Raw genomic sequence first — 23,369 nt, 5'->3', positions numbered from 1 at the left:
GATTCTCCCAGGAAAGCCCTGAAAGCTCCCACCAGCAGCACCACAAGTGTCTCTGCTCAGCCCCTCCTGGTCCCTACACAAACACAGCTGCAGCAGTTAAAACAACTCAGCTGTTTTATTGAAGTACAAAACATAACAAGTGAATTTTCTACATTGAGACAGGAATTTTAAAAAAAATCTAAAAATCTTCGTTAAAACCCACTGAAAATAAATATATAAAACTGTTATTCCAATCAGGGAGTTATAAATATGTTATGAACCAAGTTTTTCCAGACTGTGTTTCCTCTGAAGTGCCTAACACCACTATAAAACCCCAGCTATTTATTTAAAACTCTGACACTCCCCCAAATCCCTGATTCTTACGTAGGGCAGGAGCAGTGAGCACAGAAGGGAGCCAAGAGCACAAAGTGGGGCCGCAGAAGCATTTAGTGCCTTCTCCTGTGCCAGGGCTGTGTGTGCCAACCCAGGCTGGCTGAGGTCAGCTCCAGGACACCTTCTTCCCCAGGACACGGCTGGTGATCTTCTGGGGGAAAAACAGAGGGACACGGGTGAGTTTGGTGCTTTGGAAATTCAAAATGCTGAGCACAGGTTCTCTCTGCTCTGAGGGAAACAGAGGGACACGGGTGAGTTTGGTGCTTTGGAAATTAACAATGCTGAGCACAGGTTCTCTGTGTTCTGAAGGGAAAACAGAGGGACACGGGTGGGTTTGGTGCTTTGGAAATTAACAATGCTGAGCACAGGTTCTCTGTGTTCTGAAGGGAAAACAGAGGGACACGGGTGAGTTTGGTGCTTTGGAAATTGAAAATGCTGAGCACAGGCTCTCTGTGCTCTGAGGGAAACAGAGGGACACGGGTGAGTTTAGTGATTTGAAATTAGCAATGCCGAGCACAGGTTCTCTGCACAGATTGCTGTGGAATCCAGCAGGGGGAATACCCATGAGCTGCTGCTCCTTCCAGCAGCTCTCTCCAATTCACGGGCACCACAAACTCGCTCCCCCTTGTGGAAGAGCCTCAGCATTGGAACAAATCTGCATCTGATAAACTCAGAAAATTCATTTTTGCTCCAGTGGGGCTGAAAGTTCTGATTGCTGCTGCCATCAGATCAGAGTCTGTCCCCACTACAGAGTGCAAAATTCCAGGGCACTCCCTGTCCCCTGATCTGACTGGGATGATTTTATGCTCTATTTGAAATTGAAAGCACAAAAGCAAAGGGCTGCTGGGACAGAACATCAGCCCAGATCCACGTGCACCCTGTGATAAAAATAACTTTGCTATCTTAACAAAGGGAAGTATTGAACAATTTCACAGATAAGGATGTCTGTGCACTCCAGCCCAGGGATTTTTATGGCTCCAGTTCTAGGTGGGCCCATGTTGTTTCCCCCTCACTCAGTGCCAAGAAAACTTCTTATTATTCTCTTTTTCCGTCAGTGAGCTGCCCCAAACTGTCACAGAAATGCCTTGAGACCAGCTCTGTCTCATTTTTGGAGCCATTCCACAGAATCTGTGGTTGATTTTCAGGCCCAATGAGCCTCACCCAGAAGCTGGTGCCATCCTCACCAAACCATTCCCTGATTTACAGCAGCTCTTCTGCACCAGCAGGGAGAACTAAAGCACTGCAATTATTTACTGCCATGAATCATCACCTCCCTTCCAATCAAACCCATATTTATGTGCAAAAGTTCTGATCCTATTTCCTCCCTGCTTCCAGCCCACTCTGCCACTCCAAGTCAGTGGCTGCCAGAACTCATTAATTCCTCAAACTTTACTGTGCCAGCAGCTGGAATTCTCAGACCAGAGAAAAAAAAATGTCCTGAAAATACCCTGCTCAAGTATAGCAACAAATTAAAGTCTTTCTAGTGGTAAATTCCCCAAATTAGAGTAGGAAGATGTTTTACAGAACACATTACAAGCGCTGGCTTCCAAAATCCAATGACTGCTGCTCCCAACAAACAGCCAAGCCTGTTACTCCAGCTCTGGAATACTCCAGGAGTTTAACAATAAAACTGGAGTGCAAGTTTAAGACCCAGAGTTTAAAGTAAAGGCCAGTTTTAGTTTCAGAGCCTGCCCATGCTCAGGGACACTGGTTCATCCCACAGCTCCCTAGCAGGGCCAGTGCTGGGCAAACAGAAACTGCTGGAACCCTTCACAGGTAACCCTCCACCAGGACTGCAGGCTCTAGCCTGGATAAATTAAAGGTGACTCCAGGCATTGCTAGGCATGGCTGGGAATTCCCTGAGCCAAACCCACCCACAGCCAGGGCACAGGAGAGCAAACCCAGCTCTGGAAGGACACTTGTCCTTCTGGGATGTGCTCCAAGACCCCTCTGTTCCACCCCAGGCCCTGCACAAGCCCTGGTTTGTATCATTTCACCAGCACCACCTTCTGAGCCATTTTTCCGTGGGATGGGAGGATTTCAGGAAAGGAAAGGTGCAGCAGAGCTTGGGTGATGAATGGAGCACACCTGGGCAGCCCCAGCACTGGACTGCAGTGCCCTGGGTTGTGAGGTGTGGCTGGGGTGTGCATTCCACCTGTCAGAGCTGGGGCAGATGGGTGGGTTTAGGGCCAACCCCTCCATGGATGTGCACATGGAAGAACCATTGACACCCAGACAAAATGGCTCCAAAATCTGATTTTTGGTGCTGGTCTATTCTGCCTCTTCCTTGCCATGGCACAGGAAGGTGTGGGATGAAAAGGGGAGCCCAGGTTTGTTTCCAGCCCCTGGCAGGCCTTTCCCTGAATGGATCCAGGCACATCCTGTCCCTACAGCACGGCCAGGAGGGACAGCCACAGCAGCAGTCTGTCCTCTGGGCAGAACCCAGCTCTTCCCTCCTGTCCTGGGATGTAAGATAAGTGTGTATTCTATTGCCACCTGTCAGAGCTGGGGCAGGTATCTGCTGCTCATGGGGCAGTTTTCTTCATCTCTTCCACAGCCAATCCTCCCTCCAGGAGATCTCTTCTGTTAATGGGCCATTAATTATTAATTATCTGCTGTTCATGGGCCATTAATTATTAATTATCTGCTGTCCATGGCCAGTGACTGTCCCTGCATGGCTGATCCAATTCCAGCATACCATGGGGAGATGCTCCGCCCAGGGGAGGAGCCAAGCATTCCTACCTCGATCCAATCTGAGGTTTGGGACACCCCAGCAGCCTTTGCCCACTGCATTCCCAGAGGAGCAGCTTTCTGCTGCCCTGCATTGCCAGAGGGAGCCCAGGCCCATCTCCAGCAGCCCTGGAGCTGCAGAGGAAAACTCCCCCCTTGTGCAGGATCCCTGCTGCAGCAGAGCCACAGCTGGCACTGCAGGAGGGCTGAGCCCCCATGGGATGGGGCTGTGCCACCCCCCTGATACACAGGGGGCCAGGTTGGATTCTGACTCTGGTAGTGCTTTGTTTGTACTACTGCATTTGTATTTTTAGTTTTCCTAGTAAAGAACTGTTATTCATATTCCCGTATCTTTGCCTAAGAGCCCCTTAATTTCAAATCACAATAATTCAGAGGGAGAGGGTTTCCATTTTCCATTTCAGGGGAGGCTCCTGCCTTCCTCAGCAGACTCCTGGCTTTCCAAACAGAGACAGCCCTCAGCAGATCCCTGTGTCTGGGACTCCCTGTGGGAACCTGGTGCTCCAGAGGGGAGAGGTGTCACATACAGGTAAAACCTTATAAAAAAAAACCTTATAAAATCTGGCCTCATTACTGTGAGATAAGAATTACAATAGTGAGAATCAGTTAGCAAAATAATCTATTCTTGTGAGAAGACAGTTCACACCTGTGGGGAGGAAAGTTCTACCCCTGTGAAACATTCACTCCCCAGGAGACAAGAACGTGAACATAGCTGGAAAGAGAAAGGTTTGATGGACACCTACAGCAGCCATTGCCAGCCAGTGAGCTGAGCTTCACTGAACTGCTGACCAGTTAGATCCAGGCATGATGCCTTCTGATAGCCATATAAATATAATAAAATATATATTTAAATAACATTATATTATATTATATTATATTATATTATATTATATTATATTACATTACATTATATTACATTATATTACATTACATTATATCACATTATATAATAGCATATATATATTCCATGTGATATAATATATATTATATATTCTAATATATTATGTATTATATTATAATATTTAATTATATAAAGATAAATATATAATAGGAATATAATATATACCTTCCATATTATATCTATATTTATATTTTATATTTATAATTTATATTTTATATTTATATAGAAAATATATCTTTTATATCAAAATACATATTTACAAGATATAAAAATATAATATGTGTTATATAAATATATAAGACATATATTTTTATATTTTTAATATATAAAATATATCTAATATATATATATGTAATATATATTTTATTATACATATTAATATAATAAAATATGAGCTATGAACAGAGATTTGGCTATTCTGCATTAAGAACAGCTGTCTTTGTCCATTGTGACCAGGGGACACTCACAGTTTTGTAGAGCTGAGCCCTCAGGCGGTAGGAGCTGTACTCCTGCCTCCTCTGCTCCTCCTCCCTCTTCCTCCTCACCTCAGGGAGCTGCTCGTACATCCTAACGGGACAGGAAAGGCAAAAACAGAGATTTGAAATTGTCTGACACTAAAAACCACAGCTGCTGTACACAAGGAGAAATATGAGAAAAGAAAAGCCCTATAAAATATGGTTTAGGCCCTGTTACTTTAGCTAAACTAGTAGCCAGCTTGTAAGTTTTTATGTGAAAACAATTAGATTGAGAATCAAGTCTGCATAACAACTTATTCTTGTAAAGGAAAAAGTAATAACAAAAGATCTGTCCTATGAGAATTTACAAAGAAAAACCATAAACAACTGAAGAAAAAAAAAGCATTAACACCTAAACACACAAGCACCTTCTAACCAATAGATTGGGTGTTAAGGTTACTAACCAATTACAGTCAAACACAATGTCTTTAAAAACTGTATGAGTTTTATTTATGTATATTTATTTATTTTAATATTATATATAAAAATATTTATCATATTTATATTTTTATATTTGCTTATTTATTTATTTATTTTACCATGAGCTTTATTCTGCCTGCATGAAGAAACTGAGTCCCATCTGCTTTACTGCAACAAACACCCTCTGCTTTATCCCCACATCCCTAAGGACTGCTGGCCAAGCACATCCCTGACAAATGTGTTTGCAGTTTGCTGCTGTCCCACTGTGGAATCCACAGCAGCACTGAGCCTGGGAATTCCTGCCCCTGGGATGGCTCTGCTACCCCTGGGATGCCTCTCCTGCCCCTGGGACACCTCTCCTGCCCCTGGGACGCCTCTTTCCCACCCCAGCAACTCTCCAGAGCAGCACCTGTAGCTCTGCCCTGCCCTGGTGCCCCAGCTGGAGCTCAGTGTCTCCCATGTCCCCAGCCCAGGACAGCCCCATGTCCCTCCAGCCATGGCAGGAGTTTAGCACAGCAATCACCTCACTGAAGCTTTTTAGGCATTCCCAAAATTCCAGTGCTTTCAGTAGTGTTGCCCTGCTTTGTCTTCTCCTCTGCTGATGCTTCCCCAAGTTTTCCTTCAATCCTGGAATGGTTTGGGTTGGAAGGAACCTCCAAGCCCATCCACTGTCACCCCTGCCATGGGCAGGGACACCTTCCCCAGACACCCTAAGAATACTCTTAAATGCTAAAAATCATTAAAATGTATCATGAAAATCATCAAAAATCATCAAGGGGTTTATTTTATATATTGTATTATTGTATAGTATTGCAGTAGGTGTTTAGTGGAATCACAGGGAAACCAAGTTGGCAGAAACCTCTGGAGGCCACCAAGCTGCTGCTCAAAGCAGGGTTAATACATTCCAAGGCTGGATCAGGCTGCTCAGGCCTCACCCCACCAACCTGGGACTATTTCAGGCTCTGCCACCTCTGCTGCTCCTGGCCCTGCACTTCCCATCCCATTCACAGCAAAATTCAGCTGCAGTGAGCTCCCATTTTTCACTATCCCTTCCCATGGCCCCTCTGCAGCTCAGCTGCTCCAAGGGTAAATCCATGGAGTGTGCTGGGCACTGCAGAGATGAATTACTGCCCTCAGAAATAACGCAAACCCTACCCTAAGGTGGTTTCTCCAAGGGTAAATGTCTCTGCATTCCCTTGGGGTGGTTATTTCTATAGAAAGCCTCTTCCTTTGGGGAATGCTGCCTTGCTGCTGCCCCAGTTACCCACTCGGATAATTTCTGATCTTCCTCAGATGCTCCAGTGTCCCCCAGCCCATTCCCTCTCCATGTGGGACCCGGTTTGCTGTGGATGGCTGACACTGCAGCAGAAACCTAGGTTTAGCTACAGAAATTATTTCCAAAATTATTTTGTTTCTTGGAACTTCTAAGCAGGACATTTCTCCCTCTGATAAGGCACCTGCATTTCTCACTGAAAAAGCTGAATTATTTGCACACCCAGTTCTTTGACTGCAGACAGGATTCAGAGCTCTTCCCTACCCAGGGCACTGATCCACCTGAAATAAAATTCCCTGAACTTTACCTTTTAGATCTTTGAAACATTTCATGCTTGGGAATTGCTCTTCTTTTTTCTCTCATCGGGAAACCTGAATGGAAAATTTTGAGAGAAGGGAATGATGAACAAGTTTGTTATTGCAACAATCTGAGTCCTTTGTAAACTTTATAGAAGTTCTCACAAAAAACTCCTTATAAGATCTTACAGACAACAGGTTTAAATAACCGTAATGAGTTTAGGAGAAATACAAAGTAAATAAACACACCCTAAAGCACAATGTGGGGTTCATGAAACCAAAGAATTGAAAGCAGAGCCCTGAAGTACCTCGGTTGGACAGCAGGTGATTTGCAATCCTGCAGTCTTTTCTCCTCCTTGCAGGCTGCAACAGCTGCTGGGGTGGCAGGAGCTGGTCCCTCTGGGCTGGCAGCAGTGTCTCCCCCTGGGCTGGCAGCAGCTTTTCCCTCTGGGCTTTGTGCAGCCTCCTCTCCTCGCGGAGCAGCCGCAGGTGCCGCAGGCGCTGCCCCGAGCGCGAGATGAAATCGGGGCGGTGCAGGGCCAGCGCCTCCTGAGGGGACACCAACACACCCAGCTGGGGCTGGCAGCTGCAGGGGACACCCACAACACCCACCACCAACCCCAGAGCACGGAAAAAATCCCCTCACAACATTGGGTGTAATACAAAACTCCTGTCCTTAAGGCTGGGTAGGTGCTTGGATGCCAGCAGCCTCTGAGCCTCTGCTTTAACAACATGGAAATAAACTGGCCAGAAAGGAAAAAAAACCCAAAATAATAATAAAGAATGACAAAAACTCATTTTGATCTCATGCCATGTACACCTCAGTACTGTTTCTGCGTGGATACAAGCGTGGTGGGATGTTCTGTCAGCTACACCTCCTGGCTCCTGAAGCCAAGGGGTTTAACCCCTGTAACACCAGACCAATTCAAATATTGGGTAAATAACCTGGGACAGGATCCTGGGGAAAGCCAGGCTGCCAGAGCAGTCCAGGATGTGCCCCAGCAGTGCCTGGTCAGGGTGGGCTCACCTGCAGGGTGAGCTTGCCCAGGGGCTGCCCCAGCCCCCTGCCAGCCCCCGGGGCTGTCACTGCTCCCTGGCCCAGCCTGGGCTGCTCCTCCCAGTTCTTCTCCCTCAGGGGCTCTCTCCAGGGCTTTGTGCTGCTCCAGGGCTCAAACCAGGCTGGCCCAGGGCCAGGAGGGGCACTGCACTGGTTTTCTTTCCTTGATTCACATTCCAAGTCCTCTGCTGGGATGAGCCATGCAGTCCCTGTTAAAAGAGCATGGGAGAGAAAGAAGATTTGAGGCAATTCCTGTGCCTGTTGTCCATCCAATCCATGGAAAGAACAGTTATTTACCAGCAATTACACATTGTTAAGGAGCCTTTCTGCTGGCCTAAGCCCTGTGGCTCTTCATGTTTTGGAAGATCAAATGCTTTCCATCTCCCAAATGCTCAACGTGTCTCCAGGAATTCAGTTACTCACAGTTTACACACACAATGATGTGAATGCATCAACTGGGATTCTGAGCAGATATTCTGAATTTTCTAAATTAAACCCTTATGAAAGAGAATGATCAGTCCCCACAACAACAACAGTGATGAGTAAGGGAAATATTTTTAAACATTTAATTGTGACGTTGTGAAGAGTGGCAGGAATTTAAGAGACAAAAAAAAAATAAATGAAAACATCAGGAGACTCCACCAGCAGCCTAAAAATGCAATTTTCAATAACAGTCAAGTTCTTCCTAATTTTCACCCAAGTGCTCTGGAAAAATCTCCAGGGAAGCCTCAGGGCATGAGACATTAAGGACAAGCTGGTGACCAGCACTGAGAGTTCAACAGAACCTTTAGTGTCTCAGAAGTTAAGCACCTACAGGATTGCCACCTCTCCACTTTGTTTATTCCTCCCTAATGAGTGCATTTCCTGCTGTAACAGCTGTTCCAGGCTGAAATTGCCATCAGAAGCCAGCACTGCAATCCCCTGGCAGGGTTTGGTTGAACTCCCATGAAATCCCAGTAGGAGGAGGCTGTGGCAGGGCCAGCTCTGTGGAGACCCATGAGCCTGCCAGGGAGAGGGCAGTGGGAATGGCCTGGAGAGATGCACCTCAGGCTCTGGGCACTCCTCACAGCTCAGGGTGAGGAAAGAGGCTTCCCCCACGGTGCCCTGCAGCTCTGTGTCCATTTATCCAGTTCTGTCCTGCCCATTGGCCTTCCCTACATGTTCATGTTCTAGAGAGTTCTCCCTTCCCCATTACCCCATTGGTTTGTGCAACCTATTGCCATCCATCCTCTGTTGTGTGGAACCCTCTGAATCCTCCCCCCAGAGAAACCCCCAGGGATTGCCTTGCCTTGGAAGGATCTACCATAGAGTTTCCCCACCTGAGCTGATGGAGAGGACTCAGCCCAGGGTGCTCTGAGCACTACTGCCAATCCACATCAAATTGCCTCCCCCATGGGCCAGCTGACCCTGCCCACCCCAGTTACTCATCCCTCATCCCTCCCAGCAGGTTGCTGCCCTTTGCCCACTCCTGTGCCCTCAGGCCACTGACCCCACACTTGAACCTGTGCACATCCCATGGTTTGGTCTTTGTCCCTGATCCTCTGGCATGCTTTGGAATAAATCCTCACTGGAATACATCACACAAAGACCCTTCCTGTGCTTCCTCTGCTGATCTGTGTGTGTGTGTCTGTGTGTGCATGGACATGACATGGCTGTTCTGGTGGCCTTACTCTGAGCACCTTCTGAAGGAGACACCTCGAGGTGTCTGCAGCATTTCTACCACCCTGCCATGCTGCAACACTGTCAGTCCCTTCCCTGGGTACCACCCCTGAGCCCTCAGACCTCTGGATTCCCAATTCCCTCCTCCTGTATTTATACCCTGAACACTCCTTTGTGCTTGTCTCTGGCCCCTGGAGCCCTTCAGCATTGTCTGAAATAAAGCACATTGGAACTCCATGCCTGGACCCTCTCATGCTGTGTGTGTGTTGAAGACATGAGGTTAGGGATTAACTGAGGTTAGAAACCCATTTCAGATTCAGGTGAAGTGTGCTGCTCTGAACTGTTCAGTCTGTGCAGTCTATCCATTTGCTGTGCTTGTAAAAAACCTGTGCTTGCAACAGCCTGCAGCTCACAAAGCTGCCTCAAACAAGGTGAAGAGTGTGAACTTCCAAGCTAGAAGAAAATAAGAGGGGCCTCTTAGACATTAAAACAAGATGGAAACCAAAACTAAAGCTACAGGAGATGGATGGACAACCAGAGAGCTCTCTACTGATCAGAACGAATTGTGATAAATAAATATGTACAAACCTATTGCAAAGCTTAATGCACAGCAACAGGTTAAGGGACAAAAAGGAAGTTTGGGCTCTCAAGAGCACACATACCTTTAGAAATGATTCAGCTTGTACCAGTGCTGTAATAAACACAGCACTTTTCAACTGTAATTAGTTGAAGAGCTGTCTGTCCATAGATCAGTGTGTGTGCTGTGCTCTCATGGCTCCTGCCCCTTGGCACAGGATGCTCTTGGGGCAGGGTGTGTGCACCACCACCACAGGCTGTGACACAGCCCTGGGTGTCCCCAGGCCTGCCCAGGTGTCCCCAGCCTTGTCTCAGCTGTCCCCAGCCCTGCTCTGGCTATCCCCAGCCCCGTCCCAGGGTGTCCCCAGGTCCCAGGTGTCCCCAGCCCTGCCCTGGCAGTCCCAGCCCTGCCCTGGCTGTCCCCAGCCCTATCCCAGGTGTCCCCAGCCCCGCCCCAGGTGTCCCTAGCCCCACCCCAGGTGTCCCCAGCCCGGCCCCGGGTGCTGACCTTGCTGGAAGTGCAGCCTGCTCCTCCTGGTCCGTGTGTCTGTCAGGATCCTGCCCGGCGGTGCCTGGGGCTGCTGCCAGGCTGTGCCCTGGCCCTGCCCCGAGGGCTCCCACAGCTGCTGGCTGCTCCTGGGCGTGGGGAAGGTCACCCCCACGTCCCGAGTGTTCCTCTTGGTGGCACTGCTGACGATCTCCAGGTCCCCTGCAATGGAAACCAAGCAGGGACACCTCAGTCCTGTGTGCCAGGGCAGGGAATGACCCCACTCCAGCCAGGAGTGAGGAATCACATCCTTCACCCACCTCCAACAGTCCAAACCTTTCACATTTCTATTTTACACTTCCCCAAAGCAAGGAGAGTTTCCAGTTATATTACTGCTTAATAATCTGAGGGAAATTAAAACCAAATACCCCAAGCAAAATATTTATCTGGGGGTGGTAATTCAACTGGAATTAACTCTGCCCTATGAAAATCCTTCCCTGATTCAATCTGCTTGCACACAAGCAGGAATAAATAAATAATTGCTGTATCTGATGAATAAACCAGGGCCATTACTCAATGTGATGATGGGGAGTTGGCGTGGAAATGAAAGCAATGAAGAAACTGCTAATTGCCACCAGAAAAAACCCAACTGCAGAACTGCACCAGGCCAGGAGCAGCTCAGGACTGAAATAGAATTTAACACCCAAAATATTCCCAGGAAGAACACAGAACACTGCAGTTGCCTTCTGAAAAAGCATATGCCTACAAAACCCATTCTGGGAGGAACAGATGTCTTGGGGAAAAACAATAGATAAAAAAAGGCAGCTCACCTTTGCCATTGGAATGGAGCAGAAGCTGAGGTTAATAAACTTACAAGTGAGAAAATTGGTTTTTAAAGCAGCCAGAGAATGGCAAATAAACAGCTCACCTTCACTAAACACATCACCCTTCCCTGCCAGCATCTGGGGTGAATTTGGAGGGTGCTGCCCTTACAGAGCCATCCCCAGAACACCCAGAGTATGGAGAACAGGTTCCAAAGCAGGAGAGGCAGGAGGAGCTCAGGGAGGTGTGGGATTCAGGGCCTCACCTGCCTGGATCCCTTTGTTCAGCATCCGAGCCCGTCTCTTGTGGCTCAGGGCACAGCTGGGCCCCCAGGAGCTGCTGCTGGCACAGGTGGAATCTGAGAAGGGCAAGGTGCTCTACAAAACAGGCAAGGGAACAGGAATTCCTGAGATTCCAACCCAAATAGCAGCAAACAGCATCTACACAGAAAGCAGTCATTGCTTTTCCCTCGTGGTTGTTAATGCTGAGCCCAGGCTGAGCTGTCCCCCTGCTCTCACAAAACCCAGCCCCAGCTCCACCCCGTGCACCTCCAGCAGCCTGCTTTGGTACATGATTGAAAAGTACATTATTTACACCACAAAAGCACATTATTTCTGTGGGAAGAGCTTGCTGGCATCAGTCAGGACAGCACTAAGCATCCTGCAACCCACCTGGGGCTGTTCAGCTGAAGGGAGAGCTCAGAGAGGGCTCCAGGAGAGCTGGAGAGGGACTGGGGACAAGGATGGAGGGACAGGACCCAGGGAATGGCTTCCACTGGCAGAGAGCAGGGATGGATGGGATTTTGGAAATTGGGAATTGTTCCCTGGCAGGGTGGGCAGGCAAAACCCTTTCAAAACAGGGGAAGCTCCCTCACTCTGTGATCCTCACCAGAGAATCCTGCAGGTGGGAGAAATTCAGCTCCATAAATCCAAGAAACAGGAGGGACATGGAAGGAGCAGGGCTGAGGGAAGTGTCACACCTTCATTGCCACCAAGCCAGGTGTGAAAGCTGCAGGGCTGCACACAGCTTGCAGATCACACACTGATTTCAATTAACAAAGCCATTAAAAGCAGGAAGGCTGTCCCAACCTTGGCTCTGGGGGTTTATTATCACCAGTGACCTGGCAGCACCTCCAGGCTCCGGCACACCCTGACAGTGCCCACAGCTCCCCTGAGCTCCAGCTCTAATTACAGAGCTGCAATCAGGAACTGGAGAAAATTACCTGGTGTCCTGTGAGTCACCCCCAACACCAGCCCCTTTATTCCCCTTTCCTGCAGCTCCATCACCCCAAACAAAACTCAGTATTAGAAAGAGGCCATGGAAATGCAGAGTCCCCTTTACTCCCTTTTACTGCAGCTCTGTCACCCCAAACAAAACTCAATATGAGAAGGAGGCCATCCTGGCTCTCATAAACCTGCTCTTCTTTAATTTCCTGTAACTATCCCAGCTCCAGGAGAGGCACTGCACACATGCATGGATATGGATTTCCTTTCAGATAACAGAACATGTGAACATTTGAATTGTGAACGTGTGAATTTGAATTATGTGCTTGGCAAAAACGTGTCAAACCAGGGAGAAAAACCCCAAATCTGCCCTTCCCTGCAGCACTGCCCAGCAGCAGCCACCCAGTCTGGGCAAAACAGCCCAGAAATGACCAAAATCAGAATTTTAAATTAAATTTGCTATTTTGCCATCTATCTTCACTCACCCCTTATTTGAGGGGGCTCATGTATGTCTTCAGATGGATTTTTTAAAAAGGATATTTCACCAGCAGATAAAAAATGTGAGTTTCTAAAGCCATGGGGGTTCAATGAGCCTTTAAAGGGTTTATTAACCATAGCATTAATTCCATTTGTCATCTCACAGGTGATTTAACAGGTTAAAAAATCAGATTCGGGTTTAAGATTGAACAGACCCTGAAAAATTAATCTTGTGAATAGAACGTGGAATAAAATCATCTTCTGAATTCTACAACTGTGCCAGAAATGTTGGATCCTAATGCTGGTGTTCTGGTTAATAGTCTTAAAACTGCATAGTTCAGAACAGTTTTATTTTACCTTCAAATAAATGTTATTAATAAAAATATTAAATAAAATATTTTCTAACCATTCTTCACCTTCAAAAAGATTGTTTCTTCCCTAGATTAATTTCGTTATTGGCATTCTTTTTAATTATTTCATAATTCACTGGCTTATTTGACAAACAGACTTGGAGCTGTTTCTATAAAATAAAATAGTAACTTAAATTAAATCTGGTAGTAATGATGCCAGTTCCACTTTCATCTGGAAATACAAAAAAATGAAAGTAATTCAATATTCCTCACTTGTTCTGTACTTTTCAGCATTCCTGTGGATCAGAGAATCCCTGAACTAATTCCTTACTAATATCACCAAATCTAGGCTGAGTCCCAGTTAAGAACATTTCCATTTCTCCTGCCAAGGGCAACAGCTGAATTCACCTGAAGGAATTATTCCCTCCCCTTTCAGACAGCTGCACTGCAGAGCTCTCACCTGCAATTCTCAGCTCTTTAAAAACAAAAACCTCACAACCAGCCAGACAAAACAATTCACAAATTTTTACAAGCCCAGCAGCAGGGCAACTCCAATAATTGTATGGAGCCTTGCCCAGGGATGTCCTGGTTGGTATTTCCATCAGATTTAGAACCTCACTGAGCCTGCAGGTATCTGTTCCCAGGGACTGGGACACCAGGATCTGTTCCCAAGGGAATGGGGACAAGGAGGGCACCCCCAGTGGTGTGTGCCAGCCTGAGCTGCTGCCCTGGCTCCTGCACACTCAGACCTCAGCTGGGGCTGCCCCATGGAAGGCAGAAGCCTCCCGTGCAAACCAGTGATTCCCAGTGATTCTGAGATTCCCAGTGACTCCCAGTGATTCCTAAGTATTCCCAGCAATTGATTCCCAGAGATTCTCAGAGATTTGCAGTGATTCCTAGAGATTCCCACAGACTCTCAGAGATTCCAGAGATTCCCAGTGACTCTCAAGAGATTCCCAGTGACTCCGTGGTTCCCAGAGATTCCCAGTGGTTCCCAGTGATTCCCAGAGGTTCCCAGCGATGCTGAGATTCCCAGTGGTTCCCAGTGATTCCCAGTGACTCTCAGAGGTTCCCAGTGACTCTCAGTGGTTCTCAGAGATTCCCAGCTCACAGAGCTGGCAGCAGTTGGGGTTCCCATGGGGATGGGGCAGTGCTGGGTTCAGGGGGCTCTTACCTGGCTCTGCTGGCCCTTCCCGAGGCTCTGAGCAGCTCCCTGGGGACATCCTGCAGGCCCTGCTGCTCCACTGTGCTCCTGCCACTTCTCAGAGCGCCTCTTCTGCTGGCTGATGGCACGGTACAGCCGGGCCAGCCTCGGGGACAGCTCTGGGGACAGCTTTGGGCTGGGGGTGTCGGTGCTTGGGGCCACCCTGTGCTGCCCAAAGGCCTGGAGCAGCCTGGCTGTGTCAATGGTGGACAGGGACAGGGAGCTGCTGTCCCCAGAGGCAGGGGAGGTGTCCAGCCCTGTCCCCGTGTCCCACGCAGAGGTGCTGCAGGTGCTGCAGCTGCTGGGCTCCCCGCTCAGCCTGCTCTCTGAGGAGCTGTCACTCGGCATGCCCAGGGGCTGCTGCTCCTCCAGGATGCTGCCCAGGTGCTGCTGCTCCTCCAGGATCCTGCTCAGGTGCTGGATCACCTTCTGCCCTGCCCTGGGCTCCCCATGGCTGCTGCTGCCATGGCTCACGTGTGGCCTTTGTCCCACTCGTGCTCCTTTTGGCTCCGTGCTGCTCCCAGACCTGGCTTTTCCTGCCAGCCCAGGTTCTGGCTGTTCCCTCCCCTGCATTTCCTGCTCAGGAGCCCTCTCCCCAGCAGCTGTGGGTGCCAGGGTGTGCCTGATGGGGTTCTGCAGGAGCCTGGCCAGCCGGTCCAGGCGCTGCACGAGGCTCAGCTCCCCGTTCCTCCTGAGCTGCTGCTGCTGCTGTGTGCCCTGGCGCTCCAGGAACCTCAGCCACAGCTCGTCCAGACCGCCCCTGGCATGGCCTCTCTGCCGTGGTGCCTTCCCCAGGCTGTCCTGCAGGGGAGCAGCTGGGCCCCGTGGGGCAGGATCGGTGCCAGCAGCGCCCTGGTGCAGCCCCGTGCCAGCTGCCCCGTGCCCAAAGGACCCCCTGGCACTCAGCTCCTCGCTCCTGCTGTCGTCAGCCTCTGCAGGGAGGGCAAAGAAGTGCCCTGCTGTGCCCAGGGCAGCGTGCCCAGCTGCAGCCCCGGCCCTGCAGGGCTCCCTGGCATGCTGGCTGTAGCTCTGCCTGGTGGGCATGGCACAGGGCTCAGGGACACCACGGGAGGGTTCTGCACGCTGAGAACCAGCTGGGAGCTCTGCAAGACACAAAACACAGGGATGTTTCACTGCTCTGCTTCAAGTGCAGGGTTTTCATGCTAAAACCCCCAAAACACCACAAAGGATTAAAAGCAGGATCACCGAGCTCATTGCCAAACGCAGTGAATTTGGAGGTGAGGTTTGAGCATTATTTAAATCACATAAACAAATGTTTTCTATCTTTTGAAACATGGAATCCAAGAGAATATTCCATCCAAGTGAATCTGGGGAAGAATTCACTCCACCAATTCCAGCTCAGGGAGCTGCCCTGACCAACCCTGAACTGAGCCTTTGTTAGAGCCATGGAAGGGACCCCAAATCCCATCCAGTGCCACTGGCAGGGACACCTCCCACTACCCCAGGGTTCCCCAATTCCCATCCAGCCAGGCCCTGGACACTGCCAGGGATGGGGATGCCCTGGCCATCCATGAAACACACCCAGCACGGGCCAGGACCGCTCTGCAAAACAGCTTTAAAGTGATTTTTAATATACTGTAAAACCTGTCCACTTTTAAAATGTGCCTTGTGATTTTTGTAGAAAGGACTGGGTGTAAAAACTATCCAGCTTTAAAATGTGCCTTGCGATTTTTGTAGAAAGGACTGGGTGCTTGCATCTCCTCCCTGCCCAGCACAGGGGCTGTGGTGGAACACAGAGATCACAGATGCTGCAGCCAGGCCCAGCCTCACTAACTCTGGAAGTGCAGGAATTTTTCTTCCCATACAAGGGCAATGTTTATAAACTTGTGTAAGAGGCTTCCTCCACATCCTCCTGACAAATGAGATCAGGCTTGGGAATGCCAGGCAGAACTTTGCTATTCCTGGCTTTTTAGAAAGTTACCAAGAAATGGAAGGAATGTAAACAGGCAAAAAATAAAAATAAGTTTGTATAGAGAAACTTTTTTTTAAAAAAAAAATACATAACTTGCATAATTTTAAGCTCTAGACAAGCTCTGTGGGTAGAGGTAATCTTTTATTAGATCATCTAAAAATACGGTTGAAGAAGTCAGGGAAGATTTAAGACATGCAAGTCTTTCTTCTGAAAGATTCTTTAAAGTTCCAGCTGCACTGGCTACCTTCACAAAAATATTCTTTCTCCTTACAGTTCTTTTCTTACCTGGGCCTTTAGACCATCAGAGCAATAAAAAATGTTAGGAGATAATTTTATGTTAACACTTTTGTTCCCCTCTCATTTTTATCCAGGTTATTGATGTGGCAGCCTTACATAATCATAGAAATTTTCCTGTGCAAATAAAAATTGTCTTCTGGAAACATCAAAATCTCTCCATTCTGAGAGGAAAAGCTTCAAAGAAAAAAACCCAACCTCAAGGGAAAAACGAAAGCAATCAGATGGAAACCCTATCAACACATCAGGACAGGAACCATGAGGACAGCAGAGATGCAACCCCCAGGAGTGGTGTGGCTGCAGCCACCTGTGTGCAGGGATGAAAACCCAGAAGTGCATCAGGCACTCACAGTCAGTGTTTGTGCTGTACCAAGTGCCCACGAGGATCATTCCAGCTGCTGCCACCAGAGCCAGTGAGGCACCCAGGGCTGGGCTCAGCCTGACCCCCCTGGGGCAGCACCCTCAGCAAAAACAGAGCCTGGGGGGCAAACCCTGACCCTGCTCCAGGACAGCTCCTCCAGCCAGGCAGGGATAGGACAGGGACAGGGCACGGATGGGACAGGAACAGGACAGGGCAGGGACAGGGCAAACCCTGACCCTGCTCCAGGGCAGCTCCTCCAGCCAGGCAGGGATAGGACAGGGACAGGGCAGGGATGGGACAGGAACAGGACAGGGTAGGGACAGAGCAAACCCTGACCTTCCTCCAGGGCAGCTCCTCCAGCCAGGCAGGGATAGGACAGGGACAGGGCAGGGATGGGACAGGAACAGGACAGGGCAAACCCTGACCTTGGCCCCCAAGGCAGCTCCTCCAGCCAAGCAGGGACAGGGGCAGGGCAGGGACAGGGACAGGGCAGGGACAGGGGCAGGACAGGGGCAGGGGCAGCAGCACACTGAGCTGCAGCTCCAGGACACGCAGGGCACAGAGGAACCTGATGTGACATCACAGGACAGCAGAGTGTCCCTGGGCAGGGACAGCCCCAGCCCAGCTCACAGAATCACCAGGTTGGAAGAGACCTTCAACACCATCAAGTCCAACCCAGTCCCAACACCCCAGCTAAACCCTGGCCCCCAGTGCCACATCCAGGCTTTGTTAAACACCCCCAGGGATGGGGACTGCACCACTTCCCTGGGCAGAACATTCCAGAACTTTATCACCTTTCTGTAAAAACCTTTTCCTGCTATCCCACCTGTATTTCCCTTGGCACAGCTCGAGGCTGTGTGCTCTGGTTGTGTCAGTTCCTGCAGACAGAGCCCAGCTCCAGCTGAGCACAGGCACCTTTCAGGAGCTGTGCAGAGTGATGGGGGCACCCCTGAGTCTCCTTTTCTCCAGGCTGAGCACCCCCAGCTCCCTCAGGGGTTCCTCACAGGGTTTGTGCTCCCAGCCCCTCTCCAGCCCCTTCTGGATGGGCTCAAACATCCCAAAGTCCTTCCCAAACTGAGGGGCCAGGGCTGGGCACAGCACTCGAGGTGTGACCCCACCAGTGCCCAGGACAGGGGCAGAAGGACCTCCCTGCTCAGGGAATCCCAGATGGCTGCAGCCTCAGGGAATTCCTGACAATCCCTGGAGACACAGGAATGCCAGCAAATACTGATGGCCACGTTTTCCATGGAGTCCTGCAAAGGGCTATGTCTCTTCCTGTGGAGGGATCTGAAATTCCACCCAGTGCCACCCCTGCCACGGCAGGGACACCTCCCACTGTCCCAGGCTGCTCCCAGCCCTGTGCAGCCTGGCCTGGGACACTGCAGGGATGCAGAGTCCAGAGCCTGCCAGGGAAACCTGGATTCTATCAGCCAGGGAGAAGCAGAAAGACAGGAAGAGAAAACTGAGTCAAATCCAGCATTTTCTGGCAGACCCAGCAATGTCACCGGAACCACGGATCCTGAAATGTCAAATCTTCTGCTCTGACTTCCTCCATATGTATGAACACACAGAAACAATTACAAAATCAAATCCACATTCTAATTACCTGAAGGCTGTTCCAGCAGTGTCCTGTGCCCCTCAGCCCAGGCCAGCTTAGGCCTGTGCCCATAGACTGTCCCTGTGTGCTGGGCAGCTGCCCTGGCTGCAGGGGGCTCATCCCCCAGAGCCAGCACCTGGGCCAGGATCCCTGCAGCAGGAGCATCCTCTGAGCCTGCACAGAGAGAGCAGAGTGAGTAAAACAGCAACCAGGGACAGCAGACACACAAATCCCACAGTGAACCAGTGTTGAAGACTGCAATGCAAGATGTTTTCCATTACCATCTGTATGGCAGGTCATCTTTTGTCAAGTGGGCAGTTTGTTCTATCTCTCTCTTTGAGTGACCACATTCACACCTCCCTCTAGAGAGGACAACTGCTGATAACAGCTATTGAATGTCCCTGCATGGCTGATAAGAACTACAACATCCCATTGGGAGATGTGAGCCCAGAGGGAGGAGCCAAGCATTCCTACCCAGATATAATCCAGAGGTTTTCGAGACACCAGCACGGCTTCTCCACGGGATTCCCCAGAGGAACAGCAGCTGCCTGTCCTTCCACTGGATCTTCAGAGGAAGAATACATCCTTCTTTACAGATCCCCCTTGCTCCAACAGAACCACCCCTGACACTGCAGGAGGGCTGCAGCCACAATTCCAATGGGACTGCTACCAACACCCTGACCCACAGGGTGTCAGGTTGGGTTCTGACTCTGTCAGTGTTGTTCTAGTGTACAGCATTGTTTATTTCATCCTTTTATGGTTTTTTTTCTTTTCCCTATTAAAGAACTGTTATTTCCTGCTCCAATATTCTTGCCTGAGAGCCCCTTAATTTAAAATTCAGAGAGGTGGGGAGGGTTCACATTCTCCATTTCAGGGGAGGCTCCTGCCTTCCTTAGCAGACTCCTGTCTGTCCAAACCAAGACAACCAGCAATCAGGAGCCCTGGCAGTGCCCCAGGCAAGGCTGGATGGGGCTTGGAGAAGCCTGGCACAGTGGGAGGTGTCCCTGCCATGGCAGGGAGGAATGGGATGATCTTTAAAGTCCTTCCAACCCAACCATTCCATGACTCCATGATCCTATCCCTGTCACAAGATTACAAACCTAGAACTGTCCCCACCAATTTCTCATCCCTGCCAACCCCACCTGGTTACACCCCATGGATTTCCTGCACTCCATTCCTCAGCTGCTCCCCCTGAGCTGAGCCCTGGGTGCAGCAGGGACTGGGAAAAACAAAATGTATTTTTCCATCCTGCTGTACGTTCTCCTAGAACCTTGTGCTGCTTCATTTGCATAGTGAATTTTTATATATGGCATCATCATTTCTGCAAAACAACAGATTTGCATCACATTTGTTTCTCTCATTTTGGACACGATTCCCCAGATAAACTTGAAAAAGGTCAAGAGCAGGAACACCTAAACCATGGCCAGCACAATTTGTGGCTGCAGTGATTGATCTGGGCACTGTTGGATCAGCCTGAGCCCTTGGTCACCACTGTGCAATTCAGAAACTGGAATGTCTAACATGAGTTTTTTCTACAGACCAAACTCTGGATGTTAAAAAGCTCTGAGTGAAATCAACCTGCAAATAAAACCTGTGATAACCTGTAATAAAAACCTGGTGAAAACCTGTACTAAACCCAGTGGTCCATGCTTTGCAGGAAGAGTGGCAGAGCTCTGCAAGGATGCCAAGTGAGCAGCGATTCCCAGAGCAAAGCAAGGGATGCTCAGGCTGTGAACACTGAGTTCTGCTCCTTTTCACTGCCAGAGTGGAAAAGATCCCCCTTGCACCCCAGAAGGAAAGCAGAGCCTGCAGGCAGGAGCTGCCCTCATGGCTCACAGGTAATTCAGCACAGAACACCCATCCAGCCTGGACAGGGGTGCAGTACCTGAGTGGGAGCTGGCTGTGCTGGGCTCCACGCTGGCTCCTGCTCTCTGGAAAGGCACATAGTACATGCCAGAGCTTCCTGAGGGCTTGTAGGGCAGCAGCAGGGGCTGGGCTGGGGGGACAAGGCAAACAGTGAGCAGCAGCCAGGCTGGAAACCCCTCATGCAGCAGGGCAGCGCCTGGGCAAGCTGCTCAGGGTGCTCCTGCTGCTACAGCCTGAGGAATAACCTGTTCTTCAGCAACAGGGATTGCTATTTCATTAGCTAAATTAAATTAAATTGCTATTTCATTAGCTAAATTAAATTAATTGGATTTTTTAATCCCCACCCACAAGTAGAAGGTTACCATCCCTTACCTGGAAAAACAGCTTCTCCTATTCAATATTAAAAATGTGATCAGGGTGGCAAACAGTGACTTACAGAAACATCTCCTGTACCCACAGAGCTCCCAGCTGATCCCAGCCTGAGGGAATCACTTTAAAGGAGCAGGGATGTGTCCTTCAAGTCTATAAAAGCAACAACAGAGCCCCAGTACCACACACCACTGGGGTGGGAAACCCTGTGAACATCCACATCCCCCTGCTGACAGACACCCCAAACCCTGCAGTTTGCTGTTTTATTCTAGTAAAAGCAGCAATGTGCACATTTCCCTCTGATTTTTTGGTGCTATCTTGACTAGAGAGTAAATCAGTAATGAGACCCAGCTCTCACTGAACTCCAAGTGAACCAAATCAAACCATCTACAAACAAACACCAAAAAATATTCTCCAACCACACTTGGACACAAAGGATTCAATTCTAGAGAAACCTGAACTGAATCCCAACTGTTTCCACACAAACCCCCCCTGACAGGGCTGAAAAACACAAGTTTAAGGGTTGAGCAACTTCAAATACCCCAATTATCTCAAGGATGTTATTTCCATAAAAAAGCTGGGTTTGGTTTTGGGCTTTCACATTTATCAGTACCCTGACCTTGGGCAGATTCAAGTGCACAGACACCTGTAAGACAGGAATTTGCTCACCAGGCTGCCTTGGGAAGGGAGGAATCTCTGTGTGGGATGGAGCTGCAGTCCCAGGAGCTTCGGGGGCCTTGTGGGGTGGAGCTGCAGTCCCAGGAGCTTCGGGGGCCTTGTGGGGTGGAGCTGCAGTCCCAGAAGCTTCAGGGGCCTTATGGGGTGGAGCTGCAGTCCCAGGAGCTTCGGGGGCCTTGTGGGGTGGAGCTGCAATCCCAGGAGCTTCAGGAGCACTGGGGAGCGATGGATGCAGGGCAGCACTTCCCCCCTCGTGGGGATCCACACAGATTTCTGCTGAGAACGTGGCTTTGGTGGGACTCTCCGTGGTGATCTGGGTGGCAGCATCAGAAGTCCTTCTGGCAGGTGTGGCAGAGCTGGGGATGCCCTGTGTGAGCCGGACTCTGGCCCTGCCCTGCAGCTCCTGCCTGGGGGAAAGCAGCTGGCTGGGACCTGGCACAGGCTCAGCTGGGCTGGGAATGCCCTCAGCACGAGGGGATTTAGGAACACCTCCCACTGAAGATTCTGGAGCTGCTTGTAAAGCCACTGTCTGAGCCTTCCCTGGTGGTTTGCCCCACACCTTGATCCCATTCCCAGCACTGCTGGCACTGGGGTGATGGACCCTGGAGGAGAGGGTGATGTGCACACAGCTCAGGAATCTCTTCACTGGTGATGAGGGAGCCTCAGGTGTGGTGCATAAAGCCTCATCTGCAGGTAAAGGGTGAGCAGGACCCATCTGCCCCCTCACAGCCCCTCCTGGAATGGTGGACAAAGCTTCATCTGCAGGTGAAGGGTGAGCAGGACCCATCTGCCCCCTCACAGCCCCTCCTGGAATGGTGGACAAAGCTTCATCTGCAGGTGAAGGGTGAGCTGGACCCATCTGCTCCCTCACAGCCTCTTCTGGAATGGTGGACAAAGCTTCATCTGCAGGTGAAGGGTGAGCAGGACCCCTCTGCTCCCTCACAGCCCCTCCTGGAATGGTGGACAAAGCTTCATCTGCAGGTGAAGGGTGAGCAGGACCCCTCTGCTCCCTCACAGCCTCTTCTGGAATGGTGGACAAAGCTTCATCTGCAGGTGAAGGGTGAGCAGGACCCCTCTGCTCCCTCACAGCCCCTCCTGGAATGGTGGACAAAGCTTCATCTGCAGGTGAAGGGTGAGCAGGACCCCTCTGCTCCCTCACAGCCCCTCCTGGAATGGTGGACAAAGCTTCATCTGCAGGTGAAGGGTGAGCAGGACCCATCTGCTCCCTCACAGCCTCTTCTGGAACCAGAGGTGGCTCCTCAGGGCTTTTCCTCCCCTCAGCCAACACCTCACTGGGGCTCTTCAGCAAACCCCTTTGTGCAGGTGCTCCTGGGCCCTCTGAGCTCTCCCTGAGCTGGCTGTGCCCAGGTGGGATCTCCCTGAGCTGGGTGTGCCCAGGTGAGATCTCCCGGGGCTGGGTGTGCCCAGGTGGGATCTCCTGGAGCTGGGTGTGCCCAGGTGGGATCTCCCTGAGCTGGCTGTGCCCAGGTGGCATCTCCCTGAGCTGGCTGTGCCCAGGTGGGATCTCCTCCTGCAGGGATGGGCTCAGAGCAGAGGGTTCAATGGATGGCTTTGTTTCCTGGCTGAGCTCCCTGGCACCGTGTCTGTGCCCCACAGCTGCAGGCAGGAGCTGGGGCTGCCTGGCACTCAGGGTCTGTCCCTTCCCAGCCTGGATGCTCCTGGGCTGCTGGGCTGGTTCCTGAGGAGCTGCAGCCCTGGCAGCAGGGGCAGGAGGAGCCTCAGCAGCAGCACCCCCAGCTCTGTGCCAGGGCTCTGTGCCCAGCCTGTGCTGCCCAGGCAGGACGCTGGCCAGGCTGGGGTTGTGTGCCAGGCTCTGGGAGCAGAGGATGAGGGCAGGGGGGGCAGCTGCAGGGCTCCCTGCACGGGGGGA

The 23,369-nt window shown here is 50.3% G+C and overlaps 2 protein-coding genes across 3 annotated transcripts in view; both read right to left on the bottom strand.

The window, feature by feature from the left end:
* Positions 1–118: 118 nt before the first annotated feature.
* ALMS1 (ALMS1 centrosome and basal body associated protein) lies at positions 119–23,335 on the bottom strand. 2 transcript variants are annotated; one of them, XM_054290848.1, is made up of 11 exons: positions 21,470–23,335; positions 20,451–20,561; positions 18,575–18,739; positions 14,351–15,483; positions 11,392–11,503; positions 10,326–10,526; positions 7,553–7,791; positions 6,834–7,074; positions 6,537–6,600; positions 4,489–4,588; positions 119–523 (listed from the first exon to the last, which is right to left on the bottom strand). In XM_054290848.1, exons 1-11 carry the CDS (start codon positions 22,971–22,973, stop codon positions 479–481), a joined length of 3,915 nt encoding a protein of 1,304 aa, XP_054146823.1. In that variant the 5' UTR covers positions 22,974–23,335; the 3' UTR covers positions 119–478. The 2 variants fall into 2 exon arrangements, with proteins under 2 accessions (XP_054146823.1, XP_054146831.1); XM_054290856.1 differs by having other exon boundaries at positions 119–520.
* The window catches only part of LOC128946670 (collagen alpha-1(I) chain-like), a 30,802-nt gene continuing 30,558 nt past the window's right edge, over positions 23,126–23,369 (bottom strand). Inside the window, exon 9 of the mRNA XM_054290613.1 lies at positions 23,126–23,193. Coding sequence (XP_054146588.1) covers positions 23,126–23,193 — 68 coding nt within the window. The remainder of the gene's footprint in view (positions 23,194–23,369) is intronic.

The sequence above is a fragment of the Melozone crissalis genome, unplaced genomic scaffold (assembly GCF_028551555.1).
Source record: "Melozone crissalis strain CALT ecotype California unplaced genomic scaffold, PUWL_Pcris_2 ptg000006l_1, whole genome shotgun sequence".
In the NCBI taxonomy this organism is placed as follows: domain Eukaryota; kingdom Metazoa; phylum Chordata; class Aves; order Passeriformes; family Passerellidae; genus Melozone; species Melozone crissalis.
The sequence above is the reverse complement of the archived record's forward strand: the minus strand, read 5'-3'. Positions and strand labels throughout refer to the sequence as shown.

Coding starts and splice junctions, on each gene's coding strand:
- ALMS1 (XM_054290848.1), bottom strand. CDS start 22,973: ATGCCACCTGGGCACAGCCAGCTCAGGGAGATCCCACCTGGGCACACC. Junction 10,527..11,391: donor GAACAAAGGGATCCAGGCAG/GTGAGGCCCTGA, acceptor TTTCCATTGCAG/GGGACCTGGAGATCGTCAGC. Junction 524..4,488: donor GGGCTCAGCTCTACAAAACT/GTGAGTGTCCCC, acceptor TTTTTCCCCCAG/AAGATCACCAGCCGTGTCCT.